General features: G+C 48.5%; 1 protein-coding gene across 10 annotated transcripts in view; it reads left to right on the top strand.

Annotated features, from left to right (window-relative positions):
* The window catches only part of VAMP1 (vesicle associated membrane protein 1), a 112,724-nt gene that overhangs the window by 7,207 nt on the left and 84,997 nt on the right, over nucleotides 1–20,520 (top strand). Inside the window, exon 5 of one of the 10 annotated variants that reach the window (XM_075119528.1) lies at nucleotides 9,283–10,107. The exons of 8 other annotated variants lie outside the window; for them this stretch is intronic. In XM_075119528.1, the coding sequence (XP_074975629.1) occupies nucleotides 9,283–9,374 (92 nt within the window). In that variant the 3' untranslated portion in view covers nucleotides 9,375–10,107. Of the gene's footprint in view, nucleotides 1–7,539; nucleotides 7,566–9,282; nucleotides 10,108–20,520 lie in introns of those variants that run through there. One more of the 10 variants, XM_075119538.1, reaches the window with a different exon arrangement.

The raw sequence follows: 20,520 nt of genomic DNA, 5'->3' as shown, positions 1-20,520 counted from the left end.
TCATTCTATTTTACTGATCTCAAATTTGCCCTTGGGAAGAAAGGTGACAACCCTAAACCCTGTTACTATCTGTGTCAGGAACTTGGGTTAGTAATTGGTGCTTGTCCCATAGAATGTAATAAAGAGCCTGACCCTCCTGGCTTTTCTGCTCTCCACCATCAAGCAGTGTCTTGTGTCCAAGAGGAAGAACATTAGGTACCAGTGGTAACTTGTGAGAGGGCGGACAACTGTTCATAATGAGGGTGGGAGGAAGATGCGTGCTCTGCCTCACTGAAAACAGACTTTACTAAGGCTGAAAGTAGTAGAGTCCCGTGCTGTTTAAACTGTGTTGCAACTGGGAGGTTATTAGAGAAGGTTCAGAGGCAGTGTAGGAATGAGGTGCTCAAAGGAGATGTCCATAAACAGGACACTGAAAGACTTCAAGTTTGAATTTAAAGGAGACACGCCCATTTATCAGATGGGGTAGTTAGTGGGTGCAATATGTAGGGAAGGGAGTCAGAGGAAAAACACAACTAGAGAAGAGGGGATTGAGAGCTACAGCTCCCTAAGACAGGGAGGAGGTAATTCCCTTTGAAGAAGAGAGTTGTTAAGGAAACACACCCATCAGGAGAAAGGGGGCATGGTGGTGCTCTGTATCTGTAGTTCCTAAACTGTGGGCTGTGACAGAGTCCTAGGTGTTCTGCTGGGGTGAAGTTCAAGGGGGCATTGCCTGCCCCCCCAAACTGTGGAGTGCCTGCCCCCTCCCCCCCAGCTGTGGAGTGGGGGCTGACAATGGTCCCCTGCTGAAGAAGCCTGGAGCCCCTGGTGGGCAGCAGAGGATGAAGTGGAGCTGCCAAATGGTGGGTGGAAAGTGAGGACAAGGAGCTGGCCCTGAGAGGCAGCTGCTCCCAGGATGATTTTGAGAAGGCCAGAAGGTCCATGCCTGTTTCTGGTCTGAGCTGCTGCACTTGGCAATCTGTGGCTGTTGGGGGGGCCCTCTGGACTACTGGCCTTGCAGGGGGGCCCCCAGGGCTGGGTCTCGGTGGTGCCGCTTTGTTTCCGTAGGCACAATTATAAAATCGTGACCATCCAATATTGGCTGTACTGAGCACCTGACTTTGCCTGGTACTGGTGGCCCCTGAGCCTTTCTGTCCCTTCTGGGTACGGCGTGCCTGTGAGGGATCAGGGCAGGGCTCCGGGGTGACAAGCTTGGGTACTTAGGGGGCTGCTGAGGTGGAAGGTGTTGGCAGGGACTGGCTGTGTTGCTGGCCCTGGTCCCTGCTGAGGTGAGGGGCTGCTCATGCCTTGACTGTCACATGTTAATAGTGGGCTGCGGTGCCTATTGCAGTTGCACAGGTGGGCCTTAGGAGATAGAGCATTTTTCTCTTTCTCATGGGAAACCCTGAAAATTAAATTCCTACACTGGCAGGTAGGAAGAAGGAAGTGGTGGGGAATAAAATTGTAACATATGATACCTATGAGAAATGAGGCGGCTCACATTTCTACCTTCATATCGGAGCTGGTATCCTCCCACAGAAAGCCATTTCTACAGGGTACTGCATGCAGGAGGCATTCTGCAAACAGGGAGGGAAGAACAAGAATTAAAGTTACAGCTTGTCTGACAAACCTTCCCATCCTGTAAAGTGGTTTAATGGGGCGGGGGAGAAGGTGGAGGGGGGAAGGAGGTCATTTCTTGCTTTCCAGCTTCCTACGGTATTTCCTTTAATTTCTGCCATTGATGGCCACAGTTTTCTGATGTACAACAGAAAAAAGCATGCAGTCAACGATGTACTGAAACTGTATCACATATAGTTGGTGATGGTGATAGTGCAGGTGCAGCCACGTGCATCATCATGTACACTTAGACTCTCCCAAAGGCACTGGCATGTAGGCTGTGGCCTTGAACACAGCATTATATATGCTTGGAGACCTCAACAAAGACACAATAATTAAGGCTGTGAGTTTGTCAAGGAAGTCATGGGTTCCATGACTTTCCAGGGCCTCCGTGACTTCTGCAGTGGCGGGTGCGGCTGGCCTGGGGGCTTTCTGAGCAGCTTGGGCAGTCCCTGGGCCAGCTGTACAGGCTGCTGTTGTGGCAGTCTTGGGCCACCATGTCCCCCTTGCCCAGCAGGAGTCTAGGTGTGGGAGGGGGCTCAGGGCTGGGGATTGGGGCACGAGATGGGGTGAGGGCTCTGGGTGGCACTTACCTCGGGGCTCTCTTGAAGTGGTGACATGTCCCTCACTCAGCTCCTAGGCAGAGCTCTGTACGCTGCCCCGCCTGCAGGTGCCTCCCCTGCAGCTCCCATTGGCTGCGGTTCCCGGCCAGTGGGAGTTGCGGAGCCGAGGCGGAGGAAGCGCACAGAGCCCCCTAGCTGCACCTCCACTTAGGAGCTGAGGGATTTCGCCGCTTCCAGGGAGCCTTGTAGAGCCAGGCAGGGAGTGTACCCCCACTTACCCCCCTTTCCCTCAGCAGCTGCGGAGGTCCTGGGCTGCCCCCCTGAGCACCCCTGTGCTGCCCCCTCCCCCCCCCCCCCACAAGATTCAGTCAAGGGTGTATAGTACAAGTCATGAACAGGTCACGGGCTGTGAATTTTTGTTTACTGCCTGTGACCTGTCCATGACTTTTACTAAAAATACCCATGACTAAAACGTAGCATTAACAATAATGCATGCAAGATGTCCAGATGCCCACAAAGTGACACTGACAGTCAGGCATTTACTCATTAAGATATCCATGAAGGCAGAGTAGCATTAAAAGTCAAACATAGGTTCAGCTGTCCACAAAAAAGGTAGATACTCAAATTGACTGTCACACATACTTTAAACCAATTCTATAATGAAAAAGTGAATTCACTTCAGAAGAACAATGAGAGACTTTGTAAGACTATTTGTGTCATACATGCAAAGACAGAGGGAATCAGAGTGGTAATGATAGTCACATGCATTCACAGAAATGAATGTCACTGATGCTTTTAGCATGCTATCTAATGCTGCCAAAGTGTAAAAGAGACAGACATCTTTTGTATGTCTGTCAGAGGCAAGTACAGTTGCCCAGAACAGGGTTTCATGCCGTTTGGGGTTCCCTCTGCTTAGTCCATTTGTCATGTATCTTGTCATTTATGTCCTGATGCAGTGACAGGTGGTTTTATAACATAATGGCATCTCTGATGTTGTTCTCCTGTCTCCCAGCATTGGGAACCATGTTGCACATGGTCAGAAACAGACCGAGACACTCCTATCCTAATGGCAGGGCAGTGCCATTATAGTTAAGGAAGTTTCATGACCTCAGTTGAAAGGTTGACCTTTCTAAGTCCTCTAAAATCAATATGTTTAGTCAGATTCCTTTGAAATTTGGTGTGCCACTGAAGGCTACAGGGTAGAGTTAGAGACCCAAATTTGGGATCACTTGAGCTATAGGTTGGGGGGGAAAAAAAACTGAACAGCCTTTTTCAAAATATTCTAGGGGTGTTTTGTGTGTGTGTGTGTGTGTGCACGCACTCAGACCTGCAGATTAAACTGTTGATGTGATGTCAGCCAAAATGGTCTCAATCTGTTGAGTTTTACCCAAACTAAATTTTGGGGGGACCAAATGTGAAAACAGTATTTCAGAAAATGGTCAACTTTTTTTTGCAGTGTGACTGTGCCATTACAGAAAAGTGTCAGGAGAGTTTCCATTCCCACCATTTTATATGCTTTAAAGCTTGACTCTTGTAAGTGCTCTCAAACCTGTACAGTTACTTGGATTGATATGAAATGTGGTGTGCCTCTAAATATGGGGTTACTTGGCCAAGAGATGCCCAAGTTACAGGGCCCCCTTCCAAAAAATGGTTTCCTTCTGCTGCCTTGTGCTATTAAACTGAGAGAGATTAATGACTGGATGAACCATGCCTTGTTGAGATTGATGACTGTGAACTCACCCTTCAGTTAATGTAACTAAGAATAAATTTATCACAAGCGCCTACCTATAACAAAAGAGTTTTGGACTGAGTGGCTGGAGCTTGCTACAATTTGTGAATTATAGGTAGTAATTTTATTTTGGAGGGGAAATTAGACATGTGAATGCTTCCTGGGAGGGAAGAGTTATTAGTGGGTAGAGGGAGGAATTGGGGGAGAGGGGTTTGGTGCTACAGTGAGAGTAGTGGGTGTATGGGGATGGATTCTAGGTCAGAGAAGTGTGGGAATTAGAGGGAGGTGGGAGTGGGACACTAGGAAGGGGGAATGTGGGGCTGAGTGGCAGCAGGACTGGGGGACAGCTAGGGGTAGGGGCACCTGGCAGCCCTACATTCTCCCTTTCTGTGTGTGTTCCCAGATCTGGGGGGGCTCTTGCTCCTTTAGGGGAGTCTGAGGACATGGCTACACTGGAAACTTCAAAGCGCTGTTGTGTGAATGCCCCCATGGCAGCGCTTTGAAGTACGAGTGTGGTCGCGCGTGAGCACTGGGAGAGAGCTCTCCCAGCGATCCTGGTAATCCACCTCCACGAGAGGATTAGCTCTGAGTGCTGGGAGCCTGACTACACTAGCGCTTTAAAGTGCTCGGACTTGCTGCACTCGGGGTGATTTTTTCACACCCCTGAGCCAGCAAGTTAGAGCTCTATAAAATGTAAGTATAGACAAGCCCTGAGTCTCCCTCCCTGCCCCCTCATGTGTGCTGGGATATGAGGGATCTTGCATGGTGGTGAGGAAGGGGGATGGCAGAGTGGGGGCACAGAGATCAGGGATCTCTGGTGGTGTTTGATCCCCTCTTACTGCCTCCCAGGTGTGTGCCACTATCTGGGGGGCCTATGCCCATCTGTAGTGCTCGGATGTGTCGTCCCGTCCCATTTGAGCTGGGTTGTGGGTGGCTTGCCCTTTTGGGAGGATCATAAGCACCCTCTCTGCTCCCATGTAAGCCAGGATCTGGGGAAGTCCTGCCGCTTTTGATGGGAAGCTGAGAACAAGTATATTTCATGCATATTACACACTCTAATCTAAAGTACTCATGAGGGCATTGGGAACCCCCACTGAGATGGATGGAGCAGTTCACATGCTATTGTTTCAGGCTGGGGTGTTCTTAATCAGCTGGGATCATCGCATTGAGAAGAATGGGCCACTTCACATCTTTCAGAGCCTCCTATACTACAGATGGATGTGTAGAGGAGCTTTTTCCTCCATCGTTCCTCTATCCTTCCTGTTTAAAGGAGGACACTTTTAAGAACTTGTCTTCATTTACAGTGCTGCACCGTGTACTCCTGGGGGAATTCTGCACCAATGTGCGTGTGCATAATTAATGGACCATGCATATTTAAAAATTTTTTGCAGAAAGTAGCTTCTGCTGGAAAGTTGCTGCAGATCTGCCTTTTGCCCACCAGAGGGTGCTGTTGTTCTAGAACACAGTCGCTGTTCCCAGCCAGCTAGGGAGGAGAGAGAGCCTGCAGTGCCTTCTTCACAGCGCCTGTTGGCCCAGGTCAGGAGACAGGGGCTATGGGGAGACAGACAGCATGGGGCTGCTGGGAGTTCAGATGGGCTCATAAGGGCTAGTGGGGGGAGAACAGACTGGGGCAGGAGCTGAATGGGAGTGGAGATGCAGAGGTACAGGGAGAGGGAGGTGCAGGGTCACATGAGGATTGGGGAGGGGTGCAAGGCCACACGAGGGAAGGGAATGGCTGAGTAGGGGCACAGACTAATGGGGGGAGGGGGTGCAGGGACACATAGGGATGAGGGGGTTGGGGGTGCAGGGCTAGATGAGGAAGGGGGATGGCAGAGTGGGGGCACAGAGACAAAGAGGGGTGGGGGAGGGGGTGCAGGAAAACAGGGATGGGGGAGTGAGTGTCAGAGTGGGGGTGGAGGGACATATGGGGTGCAGGGACACATGGGGACAGGGGCAGATGTGCGTGACTGAATGGGAGAATCTGAGAGTCAACCATGGTCTGAATGGGGGAATCTCTCTTAACAATCCGTCCCACCCCCTAAAAAAACCTGTCCGATATTTTTCCCACCCATACCCAACAACCTTCCAAGTTCACACCCAGGCTTCTTCCCTGTAATTACTTCCCTCTCCCTCAGCTCCTCTGTTACCCCTCACTCCCCCAAGAGCTTTGCATTGGTTCTGAGGGATGCAGGAAATACGGTTCTGTATTGTAGTTTAATTGAATTATTACTAAGAGTTCTGTATTAATATGCCTAGTAAGGAATCTATTTGACAAAAAATATTTCCTGAATCTTTTTTGTTGTCTGTATTGTTACAGACATACTTGCTGACAGGTATTTTGAAATAAATTATCAAACTAATTGAAACTGGTGTGATTACATTGTGTTATTTTGACAAAATATGCAGCATTTTAAAATATTGTGCACAGATTTTTATTTTTTTTGGTGCAGAATTCCCCCAGGAATAACTATGTTGGTGTAGTTAATCCACCTCCCTGAGAGGCGGTAGCTATGTTGCAGGAGGAGCCCTCCCGCCAACATAGCGCTGCCTACTTGGGGGGTTAGGTTGGTATAAGTATGTCGGTCAGGCGGGTGGATTTTTCACACCCTTGAGTGATGTAATTATACTGATATAGGTATGTAGTGTAGACCTGGCCTAAGTGCTCTAAAATATCTGTGCTTCAAAGATTTTCTTGAAATTTGTAGCCCTTCATAGGAGTTAAGAGTAGGACCCAGAGATAGAAGCCCTGGAAAAAATAGCAGTTTTTCAGAAAGTTTTTAGGTGGGGTTTTTGTGTGTATGCAGAATTAGAGATCAAACTACTGCTGTGATGCACGTCAAAAATGGACTCAATCGGTCAATTTTTGTGCAAAGTAGTGCCACCCACTGAGTCTTTGAGGGACCCAAATTGTGAATGGTATTTAAAAACACTTTCACATTTTTGCTTGCGTAGATGTGTAATCTGGGAGGATTACAGTGTGTGCATGTGCCAATAAAGAAAAAGAATGTGAGAGGGTTTCTGTTCATCCACTTTATGCTTGCCTGGATAATATGAGGGAACGGTGCCAATTCCGTTGCCCCATGAATGCCCTGCCACTGATGTTTCTAGTCTGAACCTTTTTACCCTTGTGCAATAAAAATTTAATAACTCTCATTGTTTGCTACAAGTTGTCTATTTTTACAGTATAACATGCATTTGTTTTATGGGGAGGTTTATTGTGAACACAGCAAACTAGTCAGTATCCAGTCTAACGAAAATGTCTGTTCTATTGGGTGGGGAGGAGCTAGAGACAGAGGTCTCTGTGTGTGGTATGAGTGGGGTATGAAGGTATCAGTGGGGAGGGCCAAGGAGACAGGTTGGGGCTGCAAAGGGGACTGGAAATTAGGACGGGTAGTAGGTAAACCTTGGACTGGTTGCTTGAGATAATCAGTATTTTTCTAGCCCCTGTGGGAAGGAGGGGGGCAAATGGCTACTCCATTCTCGCATAGTCCGTTGGTTTGACGACGTTTTCGTGCTATCTTTTTTTGAGGATTATTATGGAGTGACTCTGAAATCCAAAGCGTGATGCGCATGCTTGTGAGCAGATTAGGCACACAAAGTCATTGGTGAGCGTCTTGGCAGCTATAGCAGTAACATGATGGTTTTCTCTTGCAGCTAACAGTTGATGATTTCTGTCCTCATCAAAGGCTTGGAGAGCTCGGAGTGTTGTATGTTGCCTTGCTGATCTATTTGACGGAGCCTTCTCGAGATCATCTAGTTTTATTGCACCAAAGTGTATGCTGTTCTTAATGCTGTCCTTGTAGTGCTGTCTGGCGTGGCCTTGATTCCGGTGTCCTTGTGCCAATTCTCCATAGAAAATTTTTCTGGGTAGTCAGTGTTCAGGCATCCTAATGATTTGTGCAACCCAACGTAGTTGGGCTTTTATCACCATCACCTTGATGCTTGTGGCATTTGACTTTTGGAGAACCTCCAGGTTGGTAATTTTGTCTTGCCAGCAGATCCCCATAATGGTGCAGAGACACTGCATATGGAAGGCCTCTAGCTGTTTGATATGCCATTTGTATGGTGTCCAGGTCTCATAGCCATAGAGGAGAGATGCGAGCACACAAGCCTTGTAAAGTTTTATTTTTCTTGAGAGGGTTGTGCTGTGAGATTTCAGGACTTTCTTGTGTAGCTTTCCTAGTGACTGAGACGCTCTCTGTATCCCGTTTGTGATCTCTTTGTCAAGAGATCCATCACTGGAAATGTTGCTGCCAAAATAGGTAAAATTGTCAACTTGCTTTAGTTGGATTCCACTAATTGATATGCTAACGGGATATGGCATGGAGTAGTGAAGATGATTGATGCAACGCCACATTTTTCTCCAGGCTGATTGTTTTTGGGCGCTTCAGCGAAGCGATCTGCAATGTACTGGAGATCTCCCTCTGTGTGTGCTAAGAGGGCACAATCATCTGCAAAGTGTGCTTCTCTTATTAGTAGTTCTGTTATTTTTGTTTCTGCTTTAAGCCTTATAAGATTGAAGACTGAGATGTCGTGTCTGTACCTGATGTATATGTCTCTGTTGAGCCTGTCTGTAGCATGGTTGAGAACTTGAGTGAAGAAGAGGTTGAACAGTACAGGAGGAAGGACATCACTTTGTTTGACTCCATTTGAAATGGGAAAGGAGTCAGTGAATCCACACTGAGCCTCAGGTAGATTGGCTTCCGAGACAGTTTAGGAGGACAAGAGCAAAGATTTTTCTAGTGACAGTGATAGGAGAGAGATCCCGTGGTAGTTATCACAGACCATTTTGCTGCCTTTGTTTTTAAATAGAGGAATAGTTGTGGCATCTTTGAACTCTTGTGGCATTTCTTCGTTGTCCCAGATGTCAGTAAGGATCTTCTGGAGTGTTGACGACATCTTTGGACCAGGAGATTTATATATTTCTGCTGGTATTCCATCTCTGCCTGAGGACTTTCCTGAGGTCATCATACTGATTGCCTTTTCTGTTTCTTCAAGTGAGTGTGGTGAGTCAAGGTGGTGCTGAATAGGGTTTTGAGGTATCTGGTTAATAGCACTTGTTTCAATTGAGGATGGTCTGTTCAGTAGTTGGCTGAAGTGTTCAACCCATCTCTGTTCTGTGCCATGTTTGTCTTTGATGACTGTCCAGCCATCATGAGTGAACCTGTGCTCACCTTTGAAGGTCCATAGACTAGCTTGAAAGAATCAAATAACTTGTTTAATTTGTTTCTGCATACCTTTGAGTGTTTTCTGCTACCTTCTCCCACCATTTATCTTGTATTGAGTGTAGCTGTCTCCGTGTGTTGCTTTGAAGGTGTTTGAATCTGTCTCTCTTTGGGGTGGACTGAATATTATTTTCCCAGTTTTGGAAAGCCTCTTTTTTTTTTTTCTTTCAAGAGTACTGTGATTTCCTCCTCATTTTCATCAAACCAGTCGCGAGCCCTTTTCTTCTGTCTGAGGACGTCAGTTGCAGATTTTTGTACTTGTGACACTCTGTACCTTGTGGGAACACCCTGCACCCCCATGTCCATCCTTATAATATGATTGTGTGGTATCCAGTGCAAAGTTTGTGATGTTGTGTGTCTTTGGAAGGCTCATGATGCACTGAGCATAGTTATTATAGTAGTGTTATAGGTTGCAATTTCATGCAATTTTATGACGCTGAAAATGTGTCTTTGTGGCTTAAAACAAGCCTAGGCAAAGCTTTCCAGGAGCAGAGGGGCAGTTCCCATACATGCCTTGATGAGGTGTGACAAGCCCAGCCCAGCCTCACAGGAGCAAAGGACACTGGCCTAGGCAGCAACAAGGGATCTGTTGGACTCTCAAGTGAGTCGCTCCCCTTCCCTTGGTCAGTTTGGGACTACGATGAGATAATGCTCACCTGACTTTGAAGGGGGGGTGGGGCAAAACCAAGAGGGAAGAAAGAACATGATAAAAGGGAGAGACATTTGCCATGCTCTCTCTCTTCCACCTCCATCTACTGACACCACCACCACACAACTGAAGCGCTGATCAAAGGGGAGAGCCTGGCTGAAGGGCAACCAGCCAGCCTGTGGTGAGAAGCATCTAAGTTTGTAAGGGCACTGAAAGTGTTAAGATCAGTTTAGAATGCGTTTTGCTTTTATTTCATTTGACCAAATCTGACTGGTTGTGCTTTGACTTGTAATCACTTAAAATCTATCTTTGTAGTTAATAAATTTGTTTGTTCTACCTGAAGCAGTACATTTGGTTTGAAGTGTGTCAGAGACTCCCCTGGGATAACAAGCCTGGTACATATCCATTTCTTTGTTAAATTGACAAACTCATATAAGTTTGCAATGTCCAGAAGGCATAACTGGACACGGCAAGATGGAGGTTCCTAGGGTTGTGTCTGAGACTGGAGATATTGGCTAGTGCCATTTGGTTGCACAGTCCAAGCAGTGGCTGACCGAAGGTCCTCACTCATGTAGCTAGGAGCAGCTTACATGCTAGAGGCTGTGCGTGAACAATGCAGGAGTGGGGGTTCTCACAACAGAGCAAGGTAAGGCTGGCTCCCAGAGTCGAAGATTGAAGTGACCTAGCAGATTACTGCTCCAGATAACACCAGGGAAACGTCACAGTACTGTGTCTCTGAATTCCTCCCATGAAACAAGGTTATCAGCAAGGTTGGTTTCTAGTGCACTTTGTAGCTTGTCTCGATAGGATGCATGATTTAATTCAGCAATATCCGGGGATGTCTTGATTGTTTTTGACATTTGAGGCGTGTGGCTACAGTGCGTACATTTAGTATTGACCTAATCATTCTATGATCCATCCAGCATTCTGCTCCATCCACACATGGCTCTGGTGATCCAGCCATCCTTTATGTCACATTGTCGGACAATGATGTAATCTATTAGATGCCATTGTTTGGGGTGCGTCCATGTAGTTTTATATTTGTCTGCCTGTCTGAAGATGGTATTTGTAACTGTTAGGCTATGTTCTGCACACTTGCTTAGGAGTAGGAATTCATTTTTCGAATGCCATTTTTTCCAATGACATTTTGCCAGTTGTTATCTTTACCTGCTTGTGCATTGAAATCTCCTACGATGATTAGTTTATCACTTTGAGGTGTTGACTTGATGAGAGAGTCAAGATCAGAGTAGAACCATTCCTTAGCATCATTAGGGCTTGTTAAGGTGGGCGCATGCACTGATGATGGTAGCAAATCACGACTTATTTAGCAGTAGCCCGAGTTTCATGAGTCTTTCATTGATACCTGTTGGAAAGTCTTCAAGACATTGCAAGAGTTTGGTCTTGATGACAATTCCCACTCCATGAATTGTGGTTCTTTTCCCTTCCAAAAGAAGGTGTAGTCCCCAGCTGGTTCTGTAATAAAGCCCTCGTCTGCCAATCTGGTTTCACTGAGCACTGCAATGTCAATATCAGACCGGGCTAGCTCTTTTGAAAGGAGAGCTGTTCTTTCAAATTGAGAAGTATCATCTTTGTCTATCATAGTCCTGATGTTTCACGCTGCAATCTTTTGTGCTTTTTTAGTTATCTTTGGTTTTTGACCGTGCTGAGGATGATTCACCAACTTGCAGTAAGCTCACTGGATCTGATTTGGGCAGGCAATGTTTGAGGCACCTTTTCTAGCCCCATTCCGTACAAAGGGAGAGCAGTGCAATCCTAAAAAGGGCTGCTCTGTCGCCTGGCATGTTGCTGAGCTTCCCTGCTGCCCTTGGGTTAGGGATGGGCCACCAGTGTCCCGGGCCACCAGTGTCCCAGGCCACCTGCATGCAGGCTTGTGGCTACGATGGCCAGTAACTTCACCAGTCACTTTGCCACTACCCCATCGCCACAGGACTCTTAAAGAGAGATGCGCATGACTGTATGCGTGAGGTTGATTAAAATGGGAGAGTCATTGCACTGGGACAATCCCATTCTCTTGGTGGCTGAAGCTTGGCCCAATGGCATAAAGGCTGTTACTACTGGAGGCTTCTTTAGCTGTAGTGTTTCAGAGTAGCAGCCATGTTAGTCTGTATTCCCACTGAATGCATCCGATGAAGTGAGCTATAGCTCACAAAAGCTTATGCTCAAATAAATGTTAGTCTCTAAGGTGCCACAAGTCCTCCTTTTCTTTTAGCTGTAGTGGATAGCCATGACTTCTATAGTACCCCATCATGCCTTCCACAATGTGTTGCTGCACTGCTTTTCAAGCTGTTGGACCAATATACAGTCTCTTCCTCCTTGGCTACCAGAACGGTCTTTGTATGCTTGAGAGGACAATCCCTAAATCACCATCAGTTTCCACACTTCCTGGTACCCTCACCTGGTTTAGCCCACCTGCCGAGGTGGCTTACCAGGGTGTGGCCATTGTCGCATACTTACTGCTATATGGAGTCACGGGTGAGAGCTGGCTGTACAGTGAGGACCAGAGAGGAAAAGAACCACTCAAGGAGTGTGGCATTATTTTGGGGGTAATTAATGTGGAGTTTCCAAAGAGACACTGTGGAGGTTTGGAACTGACAGCTCAGGTATCTTGACTCCTGAGGGAAAAGAAATGTGTAAGCTGCCAGGGTTGCTAATGTGGATTCTAGATTATTCTTGGCTCATGAGGTGGCAAAAGTTTGCATGAGAGCAAGGAGTAAACCAAGACAGACCCTGCTCGCTCCTGGATGCTGACCTTGCTGCTGAACCCAGCGACGCCCTGCTCGCCAGGGAACCCGCTCCTGCCATGGACCTGCCAGAGGCCACCTACCTAGAGGGGGCAGAGGACACCCTGCTGTTCCAGGTACACCCTGAGGGGAGGGGAGGAAGTGGTCCAGGGGTAGCCGACCTTGGTCTGCCTGCAGCTTTTGCGTGAGGCACAACCAGCGTGTTGTGATCAGGATCCCTGCTGACCCAGCGGCGGACCACTCTGCCACTGTTAGGGCACTAGGTTGGGGTCCAATGGAGTAGGGTGGGCCAGGACCTCACCTGCCACCCCATCCCTGGAGTGGCAGCCTCCCCTCGCCAGGCCCAGTGGCCTGCATGTGTTGATTGTCCCCTGGAGTTAGGATGCCCAACCCCTGTGGTTTCCTCAGACTCTGCTACAAGAGCTCAGAGCTAATTGACTTCTGGGTGTGCTCTGCCTCTGAACCAAGAGGCCAGAGCTAGTTGACTACTGGGTGTGCCCTTCTCTACATTGAGCGACCAGGACTAATTGACTGCTGGCTTGCTCTGTCTTTGCACTGAGAGACCAGGGCTGATTGACTCCTGGGCTTGCTTTGGCCTTACAACTAGAGCCCAGAACTAAATGACTGCGGGTCTTGTTCTGTCTCTGTCTCCAGAGGCCAGAGGAAATTGACCACTGTGTGTGCTCCTCCCTTGGCTGAAGGGCCCGGGGATACTAGTAGCCTATATGGGCTCTGAGCCCTGCTGTTATACCAATAAAATAAAAATCAGCAGGATCTTATTAAAGGGGAAAAGGCAAAATACCACATTTATTGTGAACACAGAAAGAATCATAGTAAGCAGTCAGTTATAGCTATAACATTCCATTCAATCTCATATTTATTCTCACACACACACACATACACACACGTTCTGCAAGGTTGTTATCATAGTTACCAACCTTGGAGTTGCTCATGCCAAGCCACTGGCCAAGTGGCCTGGACATGAGAAGGGAGCAGGGCCTTATCAGATGCTCATCTGATGCTTCTGGAAGTTGGTTTGCAGAATCAGACCCCAAAGTTCTCACTTTCTAGAGTCCATTTTTATAGGAATTTCTTCCTATGCCAGTCTATGGGAATTGTTTCATCATGCTGTTGCTGAATCAATCAGCCGATGGCACATTCTTGACGGCTCCGTGCTGCCAGATGTTATCTTGTTCTTTGGTTCTCCCATTCTTGAGGCTGTTGGGTGGATTCTGGTCTGCCCTCCAGGGGGTCCTCTGGTTATTTCCACTTGACACCTTCTTCAGCCGATGGACACTGGATTCTTAGGCTGGCAGCTCCCTGATCATTCAGTTATTATCCACACCAAGCATCCATCCACATACATCCTCTGTCTCTGTTTTAATCACAATTGTTAACAAAGCAAGATGAATACAACAAAAGGCCGGGGAGTCTCTGGGTGCTGTTTCTATTGTTACAGAGTATTGCTTTGAGTCTCTCTGTGTGTGAGTAGTTGTTGTTACAAAGAATTGCTTTGAGAACAGACTCTGTCTTAGAATGTGCTAACACAATTAGCAGCTTGCAAGTTTCACACATAGAGGGAGAGAAACAGTACCAAAAACCAAGAGACCTCTTAATTAGTAAAAAGAAAAGGAGTACTTGTGGCACCTTAGAGACTAACCAGTTTATTTGAGCATAAGCTTTCGTGAGCTACAGCTCACTTCATCGGATGCATACTATGGAAAATACAGAAGATGTTTGTTTTTATACACACAAATCATGAAAAAATGGGTGTTTCTGTATTTTCCACAGTATGCATCCGATGAAGTGAGCTGTCGCTCACGAAAGCTTATGCTCAAATAAATTGGTTAGTCTCTAAGGTGCCACAAGTACTCCTTTTCTTTTTGTGAATACAGACTAACACGGCTGTTACTCTGAAACCTCTTAATTAGTAATACCCTGGAACTGAAACTATGGGGAATCAAACTCATTTGTGATTTTAATACAGAACTTCTTTAATATGATCCAACATAATCCCCCTTTTGACACTAAGATTTATAATCGTCAGTGTCACTTTCTATGTAGCCTATTCAAGAGAAGGTACTGTGAGGCAATTTGAGTTTGTGATTCCAATTCATCGCACATACGTGATCCTAGTGATGTATCTTTACTACAAGGTTCTGGGGCAACAGGCAAGGTGAGGCACACCCACTTTTGAGGAGTCCATTCGGTAGAACCTCTAGTGTCCAATAGCTTCCCTCCCTCCCCAGCCCACTGGCTCGAGGTCCAGGGTAGCCAGAAGGATCCCATGTGTAATATGGGGAGTGGGCTAACCTTCAATACCTTTGCCTCCAGGGACTGTTGGTGTGCAATTTTGACAACAATTTCTCCCATTAACAAGTCTGGTTTTACAATACTGGAAATGTATTGCATCCATTCATATTGATAAGTGGCAGACAATGATCTCTTTCTTTGTTTTAACAAATGCATCAAACACTCAATATTTTCCAGTATGACCCAGAACATTTCGTTTTCCAAAGTAGCTAGGGCAAGTATCCGCATTTCAGTGCATCCCATAGCTATGGCTGTGTAGCTTCCTATTTCTAATTTTTTCTTATGCATAAGCCATGTGGTAGTATTAAGCCATTGCCAAAGATTCCATCAGGCTTTTAGGTTACCCAGACCAATTTGGACCAAGTCTACATTGGCATGTACTTGTTTTTGTATCAGGCTGTCCTGTAGCTGGGACAGAGAGCTTAATTTATTTTTAATTACCTGCAGGTCTTCAGTATTTTTTTTTTTAAACACACAACAGTGTTAGCAACAAGACAAAACATAGAACACAAAACACAATTTCTATTGTGACAGTAGATTCATGGTATTGGGTTGCTCTTCAGCTGTCATCAGCTTTTCCTGATTTTCTAAAAGACAAAAAGAACATGACAAAAAGAACACCCTTTTGGGGTGGCAGATTATTGCTTAAAATATTTCTTTTACAAATACCCTTGCTGATTGCAAGCAAAACAGAGGAATTACCCCCATATTTTTCTGTTTTTGTTCTATAGGCAGGCCAGCTTTCAATGGCTTCTATCTTGTAAGGGTTTATGGGGAAATTATCCCACTGTTTTAGTCATTAAATCCATGAGGTGGGGTACCTCAGTTTCCCTTCTTATACAGCAGACCAAGTTTATAATGTTTTTCCTGCTGTGTTAAGCTTTAAGTTTATTTACAGGTAATAACTGAGAAGCATCATTACCATATGACCTTAAAGGAGTTTTCCAAAAATCATACGCACTATACATTGCTACAGGGGTACTTATTATCATTAAATTTATTAAAGTTATCTTGTTATACCATGCCTTTTATTTAGACAATTTGTTTGCTGACCAGGTGAGTCCTTTATTTGCAGCTCCTTTGTGCTGCTAGTTCTTTCCTTCCTTTATCATTTAGGTAATTTGCATTTTCACAGACGCTTCCTGCTTTTGGATTTAAAGCCATCAGCAACTCAGGGACTCCATCTTAAAAGGGACACAATCAGCTTTCACCAGAGTTTTGATTACTTTTAACTTCTGCTTCCAAAACACACAGCAATCTGAAAAAGAAAACCCAACCTATTGTGGCTCCCTTTGGAGCCCTAATAGCATTTTAATTAAGTAGCATGGTATGTTTGCATTTCTTTTGCCCCTTCTACAATGTACCCTGCACATGTTCTGGGGCAAATGCACATTCCTTCCACAGTTTAACTTCTATAACATTATCCATATCCATTTTTACATAAGGTGTAACTATTTCTTTTTTTGCTTACAGAGTTTTCATGTACCTTTATCAAAGTGACAGTCTGATTACTCAGAGCCATTTTAAGACTCTCAGTGTTTCTAACATTGCTTCTTTTTATTTTGTGCACCTCACCCCTGCTGTTGCTTCAGAGGGGCACTGTCTTTTTTTAATTTCATATTTATTTATTTATTTATGTATTTATTTATTTCCTACAGCTCTCATCTGCTATTTTGTTACAAAAGCAAACAAACGCCAAACAAACAAAAAGAATCCAGAATTTTTTTTTCTATTCTCCTGATTTTGACTGCCCTACTGCAGCCACAACTTAAAAACATTTTACATTTTGTAAAGCATTGAGTTACCTTTAAGGGTAAAATGCCAGATCCCAAAGCTAAACAACACTAATCACCTGTGTCTAGCAAAAACGTCTGTCAGTTTTGCAACTTTGAATTAAAGAGTCAAATTTTTAGTGGCATTAGTTAAAACAAAACCAATTGGTCCTTAGAACTTTACATATTTACACACACACAGATAGATACATACACATTTTCTTTTCCTTAACATCCCTTCCACTCTGCTCTGTTTTTTTACATCTTACATTCCCTTTATACTTTGAGGCAGTTAAGTTCCAATAGAACCCCCTTATGTTCTTTTAGCAAATTTGACTAAATTGTCCAGTCAAATGATTTTAATCAGTTTATTTTTGTCTGGCTAATTTACAGACATTCCTTTGGAAAAGGGCCCATTTTTCCTTCAGAATGGCTGCAAAGAAACCAAGAATGCTCTTTCTCTAACACTTTTCCTTTTTAACATTTTCACAAAGTTTAGCTGCTTAATTCCCTCCAGCCTCTGCAGAGTTAACTTTTTCACTCTCTTTTCTCTTTGTAAATATGCCTGGGGGTGCTGTACATAGGACCTTTTCCCCCTTCACCTGCTGTAATGACTGCTACCTCTTTAGAGGCAAAGCCCAGTTTTTGTCTCAGACTCTTAATTAGTGATTCACAACTACTATGATTTCCAGGTGCTCTGCCCTGCTTCAAGGTTAATTTCTTTACCATACCTTGGAGCACATGATTCTCTCTTTCAATTTTCTCAGAGGCTTTAAATTGGTCTGCTACGAATCTTTCTCTCTTTTTGCATTCCTGGAGTGCCTCTTTCACTATTTTCAGCTGACTTTGCGTATTTGTAGCCAGCACCTTCCAATTGTCTGCTCCCTTTTCCGTTTGTGCCTTTTCCTCTTTACATGAAGACAAGCAGAGGTAAGAATCCTTACATGTCTCCCACAACAACCAAATTGCTGCTGCATCTCTTTTGGCAGCACTAGAAGGTTTGTATGTGAGGATATACTGAGCCAATCTATCCTCTAGGTCCGAAATAGTGCAGACATCAGCTAGGGCTTGTTTAGTCCAAGGACTGTGCCCAAATTTTGAAGGATTTGTTTAAAATGTGTAATTTTTTTAAACAAAAGGTAAGGTTGGAGTTCTTCTGACTCCATTCCTCCCTCTGGTACTGGCTTACCCTGTTTTCTTTTAAACATCTTAACACGGATATTTCAATCTCTTTGTCACTCCTGGTATTACTTAGCAAGTGACACAGCCTAGATTCTGAAATCATAGCTTATCAAATTTCCTCATCACACCTGGCACAGGTCAGCGAGCGACACAGCCTAGATTTTCTGACCCTGCTACTCCTTATTCCAAGCGAGTAGCTTAGCCTGACTCTTAGGCCTTCTTGCTGCCCCTGATACCTCAGTGAACAATAGAACTTAGGTTTAGTAATTGTAGCTTAATCTATACGCGGTCCCCTGCTGCCTTCCCGGAGGCCAGCAGGTCCCCTGCTGCCTTCCCGGAGGCCAGCAGGTCCCCTGCTGCCTTCCCGGAGGCCAGCAGGTCCCCTGCTGCCTTCCCGGAGGCCAGCAGGTCCCCTGCTGCCTTCCCGGAGGCCAGCAGGTCCCCTGCTGCCTTCCCGGAGGCCAGCAGGTCCCCTGCTGCCTTCCCGGAGGCCAGCAGGTCCCCTGCTGCCTTCCCGGAGGCCAGCAGGTCCCCTGCTGCCTTCCCGGAGGCCAGCAGGTCCCCTGCTGCCTTCCCGGAGGCCAGCAGGTCCCCTGCTGCCTTCCCGGAGGCCAGCAGGTCCCCTGCTGCCTTCCCGGAGGCCAGCAGGTCCCCTGCTGCCTTCCCGGAGGCCAGCAGGTCCCCTGCTGCCTTCCCGGAGGCCAGCAGGTCCCCTGCTGCCTTCCCGGAGGCCAGCAGGTCCCCTGCTGCCTTCCCGGAGGCCAGCAGGTCCCCTGCTGCCTTCCCGGAGGCCAGCAGGTCCCCTGCTGCCTTCCCGGAGGCCAGCAGGTCCCCTGCTGCCTTCCCGGAGGCCAGCAGGTCCCCTGCTGCCTTCCCGGAGGCCAGCAGGTCCCCTGCTGCCTTCCCGGAGGCCAGCAGGTCCCCTGCTGCCTTCCCGGAGGCCAGCAGGTCCCCTGCTGCCTTCCCGGAGGCCAGCAGGTCCCCTGCTGCCTTCCCGGAGGCCAGCAGGTCCCCTGCTGCCTTCCCGGAGGCCAGCAGGTCCCCTGCTGCCTTCCCGGAGGCCAGCAGGTCCCCTGCTGCCTTCCCGGAGGCCAGCAGGTCCCCTGCTGCCTTCCCGGAGGCCAGCAGGTCCCCTGCTGCCTTCCCGGAGGCCAGCAGGTCCCCTGCTGCCTTCCCGGAGGCCAGCAGGTCCCCTGCTGCCTTCCCGGAGGCCAGCAGGTCCCCTGCTGCCTTCCCGGAGGCCAGCAGGTCCCCTGCTGCCTTCCCGGAGGCCAGCAGGTCCCCTGCTGCCTTCCCGGAGGCCAGCAGGTCCCCTGCTGCCTTCCCGGAGGCCAGCAGGTCCCCTGCTGCCTTCCCGGAGGCCAGCAGGTCCCCTGCTGCCTTCCCGGAGGCCAGCAGGTCCCCTGCTGCCTTCCCGGAGGCCAGCAGGTCCCCTGCTGCCTTCCCGGAGGCCAGCAGGTCCCCTGCTGCCTTCCCGGAGGCCAGCAGGTCCCCTGCTGCCTTCCCGGAGGCCAGCAGGTCCCCTGCTGCCTTCCCGGAGGCCAGCAGGTCCCCTGCTGCCTTCCCGGAGGCCAGCAGGTCCCCTGCTGCCTTCCCGGAGGCCAGCAGGTCCCCTGCTGCCTTCCCGGAGGCCAGCAGGTCCCCTGCTGCCTTCCCGGAGGCCAGCAGGTCCCCTGCTGCCTTCCCGGAGGCCAGCAGGTCCCCTGCTGCCTTCCCGGAGGCCAGCAGGTCCCCTGCTGCCTTCCCGGAGGCCAGCAGGTCCCCTGCTGCCTTCCCGGAGGCCAGCAGGTCCCCTGCTGCCTTCCCGGAGGCCAGCAGGTCCCCTGCTGCCTTCCCGGAGGCCAGCAGGTCCCCTGCTGCCTTCCCGGAGGCCAGCAGGTCCCCTGCTGCCTTCCCGGAGGCCAGCAGGTCCCCTGCTGCCTTCCCGGAGGCCAGCAGGTCCCCTGCTGCCTTCCCGGAGGCCAGCAGGTCCCCTGCTGCCTTCCCGGAGGCCAGCAGGTCCCCTGCTGCCTTCCCGGAGGCCAGCAGGTCCCCTGCTGCCTTCCCGGAGGCCAGCAGGTCCCCTGCTGCCTTCCCGGAGGCCAGCAGGTCCCCTGCTGCCTTCCCGGAGGCCAGCAGGTCCCCTGCTGCCTTCCCGGAGGCCAGCAGGTCCCCTGCTGCCTTCCCGGAGGCCAGCAGGTCCCCTGCTGCCTTCCCGGAGGCCAGCAGGTCCCCTGCTGCCTTCCCGGAGGCCAGCAGGTCCCCTGCTGCCTTCCCGGAGGCCAGCAGGTCCCCTGCTGCCTTCCCGGAGGCCAGCAGGTCCCCTGCTGCCTTCCCGGAGGCCAGCAGGTCCCCTGCTGCCTTCCCGGAGGCCAGCAGGTCCCCTGCTGCCTTCCCGGAGGCCAGCAGGTCCCCTGCTGCCTTCCCGGAGGCCAGCAGGTCCCCTGCTGCCTTCCCGGAGGCCAGCAGGTCCCCTGCTGCCTTCCCGGAGGCCAGCAGGTCCCCTGCTGCCTTCCCGGAGGCCAGCAGGTCCCCTGCTGCCTTCCCGGAGGCCAGCAGGTCCCCTGCTGCCTTCCCGGAGGCCAGCAGGTCCCCTGCTGCCTTCCCGGAGGCCAGCAGGTCTGGTTAACCCGATAGAAATGCCTAGCTCAGTAGAGCTGGCGGTGTGCACACCAATATTTACAATAACTGAGGTATTTTACCAGTATTCCCCCTTTTGCAATTCTCCACCAAAATGTTATACCAATAAAATA

Source organism: Caretta caretta, chromosome 1 (assembly GCF_965140235.1).
Source record: "Caretta caretta isolate rCarCar2 chromosome 1, rCarCar1.hap1, whole genome shotgun sequence".
NCBI classification, from domain to species: domain Eukaryota; kingdom Metazoa; phylum Chordata; order Testudines; family Cheloniidae; genus Caretta; species Caretta caretta.
Note: the sequence above shows the minus strand (reverse complement) of the source record. Positions and strands in the feature narration are given on the sequence as shown.